Here is a 12,760-nt window from a genome sequence, read left to right as displayed (position 1 = left end):
ATGCTGAACTGCAGCAAATCTTTGGGGAACTCATGATCAAATCTTTTCAAGCACATGTATCTCAGCCTTCTGTCACAAGATCATCTGTTAGTAAATATTTTCTCAATGAGGATGCTAAAGCAAACATATTGCTTCATGTGGGTCAGTGAGACACATGCCTGCCATTATTTATGATATACCACGCATCGGAGCAGGAGACTCCAAAAAAGGAAGTATGTTTACGGTTTCTGCTTCCCCCCATGCTCTGAGTTACAGGACGTGACACATATTAAGAAAACAGAAATAGAGAAGGGGAGCGACAGAGAGAGTGTGTGCGTTTGTAGGTGTGTACTGATTTCAACTGCTCAGTCTACTTCTGATGGGTCAAACATGCAGGTTGTTCGTGGTGGCAAGTCACTTTGGATCTTCACTTCACTGCTTTTCTTTCCACAACTTTGGGGTAAGTTATAAATTCCTTTAGTTTTGTCTCAACTAAAACAAACATTACAAACAAAAAAACTCTGATGTTGTACCAAAAATGTTTTGTTTGCATTTGTTTGATTTGCTTTTGGTTTAACAGAAAGATTTTTTATGATGTCTGGAAATGAATAACCCTTCTTAACACACTGGTCTGTCCTTTTATGCTGTTCAGGATTAAGACAGAGTTAAAGATCCAACTGAGCTGCATACCAAAGTATGATCACTAGTTTTTCACTTTTTATTCAGTTTTTAGCTTTAAAGTTAAAGGCATGCACATGTGAAAATGTAGATAAAATTAAAGAATACATTAAATTAAATAAATTAATTAATTAATTAATTAATTAATTAATTAAACAGATTAGTGACAAGCTAACAAACTAAAATGGAGAAAAACAACTAAATAATTTAATAATAATAATGATAAAAGTAATAATAAAATAAACACTAATAATAATAATAATAATTGTTATTATTATTGTTGTTATTATTATTATCATAAGACATAATACTGAAAATTAAAATATGTAAATAAAGGAAGAATAAATACTTGAAAATACACATCATGTACACATACACATACACACATATATGTGAATACATATACACATATTATTTTTTTATTTCTTTGTCTCATATGTTTCCCACGCCCAAAAATATTGAAGAGATTTGCGAAACTGAAATGTCTGTACCTTTCACTCTCCTGTCTACAGGAAGTCTATCAGCCTCTACCCCTCCTCCCAGTCTTCCGGCTCCTGTGCTTGACATCCACCTGAGGTCAGAGGAGTCTGTGGTATTGGTCTGCCGAGCCCCAGAAGGCCGCTCTGGGGTTACGTTCATGTTGTACAGATTCCAAGAAAAGGTATTAAATTTAAAACGTGCATCTCTGTGAGTGTTCCCACATGCTCTTGTGGCTTTATTCTGATCCAGTGTTTTCTTTCTTGATTGAGGTGGACTCTCAAGAGCTGCAGCCAGGTGCACAAGAGGTTCAGTTCACTGTGAGTGTACATGAAGGGGATTCAGGCCAAGAGGGGCTCTTTTGCTGCCTGTACAAGGACCAGGCTGGTCGATACAGCGCCTTCAGTCCCTACTTGCATCTGGAGCACCAAAAAGGCATGTGTCTGTCTTATTTTTCTACTTATTACACACTTTACTGCTGTATTAAGCAGTAGCTCCCTGTTTTTATAGAAGAGGAACACGAGGTTGTAGAGTTAATGTGTTCGCATGTGGTGTAAAATAACAAACACTTCTATCCGCTGCTGCTGCAAGCAGGTGTGCTCTCTGTGGCTTCTCATTGTCCTCGGCTCAGTGGGTGTGTGTAGTGTCGTTACATCCTGCATTTCATATAGAAACCAAACACGCAAGAATACACCCAGACAAACCATCAAACACAATTTGTGCTCACGCCTTGTGCTGATGGTTACAGAGGGAGATGTGGCTAGCAGCTGTGGCATACTTTGGGTTGTCAGCAATACCAAGAAGTTTACTGCAGACATTTCAAAGATCAGAGGAAGTGGATGTGAGACGTATTGAGTTCCTCTTTGACGCTTGAGTTCCCACATTTGCTTAAAGCTATGTTAGTTGTCTGGAGTCAGAAGTTACTAAAGTGGGGAGGTTGACAAATGTTTTAAAAATTATACAATGTTTTTTACAGACGCACTCTGCTCTATCGTGAGCTGGGGATGGTTTAGTTTACTGTCAGGCATAATGAGAATAAGAATCGATCTGTGGTTGTAGCTGACCAAAGTAGCTCATTTCTCAGACCACACAAGCAAAGAAAGTAGGGGAAAGGTGGTTGATTTTCTACTTGTTGAATCTCTGGTTAGGGAGCAGCTGCTGTTGTGGTTGTTGTTGTTGTTGTTGTTGCTGTTTCAGGTGAGCAGTCTCATCATTCTGGCCTGCCAGAACCTCTTCTGACAAGCAAACAGCGATCTAGTGTCAGAGCTGACCCCAAAAAAAATAGATTTATAACAGACACTATGCAAGCTGATAAATGAGATATCAATATTAATTTGAAGGTAGAATTAAAAGCACTAAATTAGCTTGAGCAAAGACTTATTGGAGGGCCTTTTAATTCTTTAAATCACACAGGTTATTTAATATTTGATTGATAAAAATACCAAAAAAATAAACAAATGGCACAGATAAGCCAAGGGGTTTATTTCAGTGACTGACTAAGTTAAAGGAAAAAAAACAGCAGACAGCTAACAGTGCCTGATTTTTTTTTTTTCCCAAAGTAAACATGCCCTAACCCTTATTGTGCAAGTGTCATACAGATGGGGTTGGGAGAAAAAAAAAAAATCAATATATCAGGATTTTTATTTGACAATATCAGAATCGGGATTCTTTGTCAAAGAAAAAAAAGTGTTTTTTTCAAATTAAAATTCTTCATTTCGGTCTTAGTTTGTAAAGTGGATTTAAAAAAAAAGTTACCACTTTTCTCCAGCAGAGGGTGAAATGTTCTCTCTGACTCATGTGATGTGCATTTTATCGGAAAATATGGCTCCTGATATAGCCTGTAGACAATGTCATCATCATTTTTTTTTTTCTCATGGTCTTATGTTCAAAATGCAAACTAAAAATCACAAAAATATACTATCAAAGACTCGCAATTTAAGTCAAATGGGCACTCCAAAAATTGTAATAGAATCAAATTGTGAGAATAGCATATCCTCCCAGCCCTACATAGACCACCTGTAGTTTTTAATTTTTGTTATATTTGTCCTTTAAAGAGTCAGAAATGGTGTTGGAAATGAAAACAATATGCATTGATTATTGCTTGTGATTAGGACAGTCTTGCATGTGGGACCCTATGCAGAGCCATAATAAGGATGTCAGGATATCACAGATAATGTTTTCTTTTTTAAAAAGCCATTTGCATTTTTTCACCTGCCTAAATTGCTGAGGAGCTACAGTTATTTGACTTCTGCATACCAATCTGTGTCACTGTTGACAACACTTATAGCTAAAAGGCTAATTCTGCTTAAAATTGCCTTATAAAAATTTGAAGAATGTTAACATGTTTGTAATTTCACTTTACACTGAACCACCAGTGATGTTTGTGGCTGAAAGCTATAGTGATTTTATACATCCAACCTTGATGTATCTCATCCTTCTCTTCTCCTGTCTCTTCTTCTCCAGATCCCACTCGCCCCACACCCTCTTTCCCTCCTCCAGTCCTGTCTGTGACGCCCCCCTCCGGTGTGGTGAAACATGGAGACATGCTAACCTTCAGCTGCTCAGTCCCCACTCCCCTTCAGTCCCTGTCGAGCTCTGACAACAAACCGGTGACCTTCTTTTTGCTGAGGACCACTGCAGAAACAGGGGAGATATCTTTCATCCTCCAGCCCCAGGCCAGTCGGGTTGCAAACAGTGAACCCCAGCCTGGGCACTTCTCTGTGGGGCCAATCAAGGGAGGAGAGGAGGGCGGGTATACCTGTCTTTACCAAATCAGCAAGACAAGAAGAGTTGTTAATTCAACTGTGAGCAATATGGTTCATATCTCCATAAAAGGTGAGGATGTTAATTCATTTTTTACACTTTTTGCACTCAATGGTTAGTTGATTTTTTTTGTCTCAATCTAAATCAAACAAAGCAGCGTTTCTTTGCATCTTTGCGTACCGAATACTGATACAATTTGTTTACAGAACTTTGCAGAAGTATAACATCATTCAAATGACTAGTCATGTTTCAGTGTCTGCTTCAACAAAATAATCCTTTTTCCTTTCTTGTTAATCTCAGTTTGACACTAATTTCTCATGTCAACGACATTTTAATGACAATGAATTGTGAAGAATCACAAAGAATCATGTTATTTAAGGCCCTGTGAGGGTTTAATAAGTGATCTTGAAGTAGTCTCACTTAAAATGACATTGTCAGAGTTTAACTATTTATTTCTAGATGCTTTTGCTCAACAGCCGTGGTCTAATTGGAATGTCCCTGGAGAACATGAATCCTATTATGACACTAAAAGTCCCTTAGATGATATTATGCCAGCTAGTAAATTTTAGCATTGAGAAGTAAGTGGACCAAATTGATTTATTTTGTAGTTGTGGCGGACACTGTCAAAAAAAAAGATAGAAGAGCAGAAGAAAACTGAGCAGGAGAGTGATAGAGCATGAAATAAAAAATAAAGATTGAGGTTACATTTTCTCTGCTTGGTGAGGCTGGAGTTGGTGAGGAACACTAAACAGACTGCTCACTTTCTGGACAGCAAACTACAAACTGAGTTTACAAAGTTTAAGTGTTGTCACGTTTTAAACAGAAGCTCTACACAACGACAAATAAAAAATTCCCTCGTCGCTTTGAATCCTAGGGGAACTTTTCTCTTGATACAGATGCTTGTCTTTGCAATGGTAGATGATAGTGCTCATGGGAAATGGAGTCTTTTTTTCCCAGAAAAACACTACCTGCAATCAAACTAAACAGATAGGCTGTTTTCCAAACCGCCTACCACACTAGCCGTGCCTACAATTGTGGCCGAAATTCAGTATGTAGTAGGTAGTATGCGAAAACTTACAAAATCTGCAGTATACCAAAAATCTCTGGATGTCCTACTGATCCAGGGAAATTTCTCAGTATGCAACAAACCAGTCTACCTGACATACTGTTTCCCACAATGCACGGCGCTGACACTGTTAGTCAATGAGGGTGGCAGGTTTTGGTGAATTACTGCCATCTAGTGGAATGAGTCAGCGCTATAACTACAACACAACAACACTAACGTTATATGGTCCATGAGATAGAAGCAGGGCTTACCATAACTTTTTTGCTCACCAGCCACTGTGGCCAGTGGTACTGAGTTACTGGCCACTCAGTATTTTCATTGGCCACAATTTGTTGTTGGATAATTATGTTCAATATGATTAAAGCCGATGATGACATGCTAAAGTTTACTTAAAACAGATTTACAACCTCTTTAAATGTAAATGACCCCTATGCACACTCAAAACAAGACTACATCAATGTTAAAATCCACAGGACCTTAATCAGGTATTCACCTCTGATAAAGTTGTGTGTAACATTGTGCTCCTTTCATATGAAAATATGCAGTCTATTAAGTCATAGTAATTAAAATGGTAGTTTGTTATTGCTTATATTAAAATGGTAAAGGGGATTAATTGAACTAATAAAAACTCAGCAAGAGACATTGTCTGCTTAAATATTTATTAACGATTGTAATCAGAAAATCTTTTTTTTTTTTTACATGAGAATGACAATGAAGGAGAGGTAAATTAAATTTCCTCAGAGCTTTCATCATCAGAGTCATCTTTTTGCTTGTCTCTCTGCTCCATGTTTGAGATAAAATTCAACCCGCCAAAGTGGCCAGTGGGAGCGGCGGTGTACTAAGCCACTGCCGAAATCCACCGGCATTTGGCCGGTTGGCCGGTGTTAATGTCAAGCCCTGGATAGAAGTGAAGAAACACCTGTAAATCTTGTCACTTTTAACCTTATGTTGATTATATGGAAGTGGTTTGTTCATCAGCTGTAAAAATAAAAATCCAGATTTATTTTCAGTCAATGATTTAACTTTTGAGTGTAAGATTAAAAATCAAGAATGATGATTCTGCTATGATATGATGAGCAAAACAACTAAAGGCTGAGATTTGCCCATAGATTGTTGTGTATATTTATATTAAAGGCAAAAAAAACCCCAAATCATCTGTGGCTCCACCTTCCGAGACTGGAAACCAGAGTAGTATACTACAAAACAAACCCAACAGAACTATCATACTACATGCAAAAGCAGCAGTAGTAGTAGTTTACATGTAGCATGTAGTAAGTGGTTTGGAAAACAGCCATAGCCCTCACACTGCCATAAAAAAGAAGAAGAAGAAAAGAACGAAGTTGAGAGGTTTGATTCACCTTTTCATCGATAAGCTCTTACCATTGATTCTGTTCCCAGATGCGTTACCGAAGCCCACCCTTGTTTTCCAGCAGCACACAGATGTTTGGCACCTGGTCTGCACAGGCTCTCCTGCGTATCCAGGTGCTGTGTTCTCCCTTTACCTGGCTGATCAGGAACTCCATGTAGCAGCTCAACATGCCCCCATCATTCAGTATCAGGTCATCTTTCCAGTGCCTGTCCAGGACACTCCTCTGACTTTGTACCAGTGTGATTACAAAGTCCTCCTGAAAGGGACGTGGAGGAGCTCTGAGCGAAGCCTCTCGCTGGCTGTAACAAAAGGTGTGGATTTACTGTCAGGCTGTATATGTAGTTTATACAAGACTGCATATTTACCCAAAGTGTGACTGTTTGCTTCTTTTCTCCTCTTTTAGGAATACCTCCTCCTTCATCACCAGGTAGACACATTTCATTATTTCAAGCCAAGTTTTACCTGCAAACTTCAATGTCAGGGAGTAAAAAAAGTCTGGCATTAGTAGATTTAAAAGTCACTATGATGCTATTGTATGCATAAAACAAGGGTTTTATCTCGTTAATTATCCATAATTGTATTTAATTATTGTGTCAACTAAGCCATTTCAGAGTTTTCCCAAAGTGAAATGTGCCTGTCAAAAGTTCTGTGGTGTTATAATTTTATCATCAGGGGGTAGCTAAAAGCAGAAGGTGTTTTCATTATAATATGATGAAATAAAGAAATAGAACAACACTTTCGGCTGAAACCCCTTTTGAAACATTTACAAACCTCACAGTAATGAAAGTGTAATATCCACAGATGTACCCAGTGTGGACTGGCCTTTTGTTCTGGGCTCTTTTTCTGCTGTGGTTTTGTTCCTCTGTTCGCTGGTACTCGTGGTTGTGGTGGCACACCGGAAAGGTATTACTCACATGAATCTCTGATGTTGATTTCTTGCGTCTAAATTACGCTGTCATGATTGTTTTTCTGTGTGAATTGTTGCATACTTCTCACTTGTCTTTTTCCTTCCTCATTTCAAGTGAAAGCAAGAGCAGAAGAAAAGAAAAAAAGGTAGTGTCCTGATTGATGATACGATCATTTGTGTTCTTTTAGTGAGAATTAAAAAGTGAGATTTATTTAAGCAGCCTTGACACATTTAGAATAGCTTAACTGCAGACATTTTCCCATGACTGTGAGGTAATAAGCTTTTAAATGTTACTTATAACCCTATAGACAATGATTTACAATTTGAAAATGTGTAGTGGGCGCAGATAAAAATTTGCACTTGAATTATCTCTCTCCAACAACACAACTATCCATTTCTCTTCATGGCCTTGTCTTGAAAAAAATCTTTTTATGTTATTAAGTTCATTTTTTTGCTATTTTGGTGAACATAAGAACTGATTCAACTGCAGGGTTTAGTTAATGTTGCTTTGTTTTAACATTTCAGACAAGACGCACAGTTCTGGACTCGAGTTCATTCCCGGGACCATGTTGTTGGTGAGTGATATTTATTTCCAAAGGCAGTTACATTAATTTTGCACTTTATTAAGAATGATGCAACCAACGCCTGACAACATGTTGTCTTTTTTTGTTGCAGATCTGACGCTCAGGCGTGAGAGCTTCCCCTTTCAGGTGAATATTGATCAACATCTGCATCTCCAATAGTAATGAGGACATACTCATGACAAAGCAGGCAATCTCTTCAATTTCATCATTATTTCCTTCTATCCTTCAGTCTCACAGATTTGAGTCAAGGATAGTTGGCTTTATGTAGCATAAACAGCCCATGAAAGGATTGGAAGTGCCAGGTGTGTCAGTGGGTTTCCAGCTGGAAATTATAAGCCTTTAAAATCATCAGTCTGCTAGTGAGTCACATGGAGTCGTTAGCAGAGTCGTTGACCTTGTTCTTAGAAATTGTTGGGGTCGATTACATAAGACACTTCAGATGCTTCTCCGGTACAGCTTGGCTCTGTTGCGTGTTGATTGGGCACTCTCTCATCCATCAACTTACACCGGTTCAGTCTGGCATTTTGCGGGACTACTAGACTGCTTGACTCCCTCCGCAATGATGAGCCTCTCTTTGTCCATGTTGGGCGGTAAAACCTCAAACCTGTTGACTCCTGGCCTGGCTCTGCTCATCGTGTCAGTTTGTTGTCATAGTCAAGCCAAATACAGCGTGGTTTTTGATACGGTTTCTTTATTTTGAAACCCAGCGTGCACTTCAAGGTGGTTTCCGTGCATGACTTCTTGTCCTGCTAAAGCTATTTTTGTAAATTGACACATCACAACTCCAGTACCCAGCAAAAAAAGGAGATTTGCATATCTGCTGCTACCTGCCGGAGCAGGGATGCAGCAGACTCAGACCCATACACTGTATAATATATGGAGGCAGTCTTCCTGACATCACCCATTTGTTTCTCATACAGAATTTTGAAGCCCATCATCCAGGGCGGCCATATTGAAAATGCTGAGCTCAACCTAGCTTCACTGGACTTTGGATGAGGTGAAGAGGTGGGTCTTTAGACTCCTTGCAAACAGCAACAGGGTCATAAATTCTATTATATGGGCAAAAATCTTAAGTTTGAAATGATGATTTGTTACTGATGAGATAGATATATGAGCTATTCAGACCCAAGCCTGTTTTGAACCAGGCTATAAACATGCTATTTATCGCTTTGCTGTAAAAATCACCTTTTTTGCCTTAGCTCTTCTGCATGGGCTTTATAATTTTTGACATGAACTTGCTGCTAGCTCTGATTCCATGATCCTTGGAAACTAGGTCAAAGACTCTACTAATTACTCCATGTGATCCACTGACAGACACTACTCAAAGAGGCTCATATTTTCCACCGGTCCACCAGTCTGGTCAAAACTGAAGAAAGTTGCACTGCCTTTATTTAATCATGCTTGGAAAGACATAGATGACTGAAAACAGTAAAAGATACTATTAAATAATATCAAATCACCAAGTGTATTGGTCTTATTTAAATGAAAATAATCTAATTGCACCTTACTATAAGCTACCGCGATCAGACGGGTTTAGATATGAATCCAATTCTAAAATATTAAAAACCAAAATAAGCAAAAAGGCTGCAAAAGCTCAATTTTCTAGATTCATTTTTTAAACCTAGGTGAAATGTTTATTAAAGAAACTTATAACGACACTTTTGCTTGCAGCTCATTTTCCTCAGCACACTGTCTTAAGTATATTTGGTTTGTTGTATCTATAATTGGATTTATGTATGGACTGCAGGAAATTTTAAGGTAATGAGATATTTTTCACTCCACTAATTGGATCAATGTTTTGCTGAATGTGGCCTTTTATGGGATTTGTTGAGCAAACTATCACATCAAACTTACCCTTGGAGCGTGTTGAGCATTGTAGAAGTAATGCTGTTGATTTTGTCACAGAAATCTGCTCCTCTGCAGTTTTGTGACTGCCTCTTTCTTTTAGTATTTCTGGTATTTCTGCAGCCTCCATATATCTCCTGAAGACTCATTCTCACAAACAGCTGTAAACTTCCCAGAAGACTGTGTTATAAACATACAAACACACACTCACAGAGACACAGATGTGCCTACACTGGAAAGTGTAACACACTGAGTTTAGAGGTCTCAGGAATATTTCTCATCACGACGGTTTGCAGGGTGTTGATCTACGCGCATTGGTTTTAATCTTTTTCATTAATAAGAAGCTGCATGTAGGCTTTCTCCAGCCTCTCTTCTTCTTTCTCTTTGTGTTACTGAAGAGCCACCTTTAAGGACAGAACACTGTCATCCCCAGCTGACAGATAGACCAACCCGTAATCATGAGACTCCCACGACAGGCGCTGCATATTTAATATCAGATGTGTCTGGGTCCTGAGTCTCCTTGTGTTACCTTGTTTTCAAGGAGCAGCAAATTCATCCAGAAGTGCTCACTGATTTGAGCCGAACACAACTTGCTGCTGCTGCACTGCAAAGGGATGTTAATGTTCTTATTGAGACAGCAACTGTAAACAATTCAAAACTTATTTTACTCTGGCTCATGAAAGGAGCAGTTTGAATTAGATGATTACATTTCTGGAGCTAATTAACACAAAAAAGACAATGAAAATTGTAGGTTTTAACCCCTTACTGCCTTAATAAAGGGGCTGTGAGGAGTTTGAAAGTGGTCTTGAAAAAGTCTCCCTTCTAGATATATGCCTGATCATTATCCACACTTTAAAATGGGATTATCAGCCCCAATCTTGCTAGTTACAGGTTATTTAAAATTGCTACTTCTTAGCTTCCCAATCAGGTCAACCAGGACTGGATTGGTCTATGGCACGACTAGGTCTCTCTGACAACACCATGTCGGCTGACGAAGTTTAGTGGAGAGAAGAGATAAAAACAGAGATCTGTGTTTTTCTCTGTTAAAAACAATTTCTTTGATTATTTTGTAGTGATGGTGGACATAGGAGCCTAACAGAAAAAGGGCAGAAGAGCAGAAGAAAGCTAAATGGGAGAGTGATACAGACTAAGCTAAAGGCTAATTAGTCTTTACCTTGGGCTAACAAAAGGGCTAAACTGTTTGTGATAATGTTCATTGCAACCCACAGTCAGCAGTTATTCTGCAGTGGTCTGTTCAGACTTGAGAGTCTATCAATAAAATGAAGAGTGAGGTTACACTAGCTCTGCTTGGTAGATGACTGGCAGGACAAAGCTAACCAGGATTTACTAACATCACACATTACGGACATGTCTTAGCGTACCAGGCTGTTAGCTGTGCTAAATACAAACAGCTACTAAACTACTTACAAACTGACAGTGTTTACTTGTTGTCATGTTAGCCTACGGATACGTCACAGGACCCGGGCTAACATATAGCTGGCTGCCACAATGTTTGCCTGATGTCACGTTTCAAACTGTAGTGCTACGGAACTGTAATGTTGAATACCTTACCTCGGCACATTGTATCCAGTTAAAAGTTGTTGAACAAAGAAAATTCGTTTTGATCAGATCTCCATTTGATTCCAAAACAAACACACGCCTCGCTAGAAGTAATTCATGACAGTGTGCGGAGACTCCAGGCCACAAGGTGGTGATGGAGTGCAATCAAAACAGATCCTCCTCATAGCATGTTTAATTTACGACTAAATTTAAAAAGTGTTTTGTGTGTTTTTGCATTCTTATAGATGCTAAATCGAGAGGAGATTAAGTTAAATATAGAACACACAATAGTTATAAAAAAGTTATATAATATATAAAGATATAAAAAGTTCACCCTCTAAGTGCATTTAATATGAGCCTTGGTATGTGTAGATTCACGACAACAGGCATCAAGGGGTTACGGTTTAAATCTGTCTGTATTGTCTGGGGATGCTGTGGCTAATCGAAACTTAACGGTGAATCTCTCAGGCTTTAAGGAAGGTCACAGCTGTGGCTTTCTGGCTGACACAGACATTTTTGGTGTGAAAAAGTGTTGCTGGCAGCAAGAATTCACTAAAAGAAGCAGATTCTAAGAAAAAGAAACCTCTCATTCCTCTTTCTTCTGTAAGAGGAAGATATTTATTGAAGCAAAACCATGCTGTAATGATATCAAGACGAGCTCTGAAATGGGGAACTTATCAATGAGTCAGTAGTGATTCAAGCAGTTTGTAAGGGCTGCTATATTCAGACTAGAAGTGTGATATGAACTAAATTACAGTGAAGAACAGTGTGCAGAGATTTAACAGCTTGCTCTTGTGTGTTTATATGTTTATCTGCAGGAACGGGGCTGTGCAGATGCAGCTACAGGGACAGGCTCCAGATCCCCTTTATGGTCCTCACTCTCCACGTTCACAGCCCCAATCCATCAGATCCATTAGAAATGTTTGCTCTTCTCCTTCTCTCTGTTTATACTTTGTGTTGAGTTTATCAGTGTAGCGTCAGTTGGAGTTGCACAGCATGACAGGAAAGGCCTCTTTCCTCAGTTCCTATTTCATGTGTAGCAACAAAATTGTACAGGACACAATGTTTATTTGATGTAACGTGCCTCTGAGCCAGCAAATCTAAATACAGATTTAATGATTTGAACATTTTCCTGTTTTTTAATTACTGCTTTTACTTCTGAAAGTGTTGATGACAGGCTACTGTGACCATGGGATCTCTTGTCTTAGAATAACATTATTCCAATTTTATGATAATTTTGATATGATGGCATGAAATCTGTGTTATCCCACTTCAGAATTATCATATATAGTGATATTACAAAGGTAGTGTAAACCTAAGCAGCAACCCCTAGTCTCTCTCAAAGACCTATGAAAAACAAAAAGATGACATCACCTACAACTCATCTGTATATTACACAATCTGTGGTCTTAACTTCTTAAGCAAAACCTAATAAGTAGAATAACCAAACTTGGTCATTGTACAGAAAGTTTGATTAATGTTATGAGTCCTCTATTGGTTGTTTGTTTTTTCTGTTATTCTACTGAAATACG

General features: G+C 38.5%; 1 protein-coding gene across 2 annotated transcripts; it reads left to right on the top strand.

Moving 5' to 3' along the window:
* The first annotated feature begins 280 nt into the window (after positions 1-280).
* Positions 281-12,318, top strand: LOC141784620 (uncharacterized). 2 transcript variants are annotated; one of them, XM_074662476.1, is made up of 12 exons: positions 281-439; positions 1,170-1,318; positions 1,407-1,569; positions 3,598-3,969; positions 6,362-6,643; positions 6,736-6,759; positions 7,134-7,235; positions 7,355-7,385; positions 7,765-7,814; positions 7,915-7,949; positions 8,744-8,828; positions 12,047-12,156. In XM_074662476.1, exons 1-11 carry the CDS (start codon positions 370-372, stop codon positions 8,777-8,779), a joined length of 1,314 nt encoding a protein of 437 aa, XP_074518577.1. In that variant the 5' UTR covers positions 281-369; the 3' UTR covers positions 8,780-8,828; positions 12,047-12,156. The 2 variants fall into 2 exon arrangements, with proteins under 2 accessions (XP_074518577.1, XP_074518576.1); XM_074662475.1 differs by lacking the exon at positions 8,744-8,828 and having other exon boundaries at positions 12,047-12,318.
* The last annotated feature ends 442 nt before the right edge of the window (positions 12,319-12,760 follow it).

Source organism: Halichoeres trimaculatus, unplaced genomic scaffold, assembly GCF_033239565.1.
Source record: "Halichoeres trimaculatus isolate MK-OKI-2021-1 unplaced genomic scaffold, fHalTri1.1 fHalTri1_scaffold_2, whole genome shotgun sequence".
NCBI classification, from domain to species: Eukaryota; Metazoa; Chordata; class Actinopteri; order Labriformes; family Labridae; genus Halichoeres; species Halichoeres trimaculatus.
Note: the sequence above shows the minus strand (reverse complement) of the source record. Positions and strands in the feature narration are given on the sequence as shown.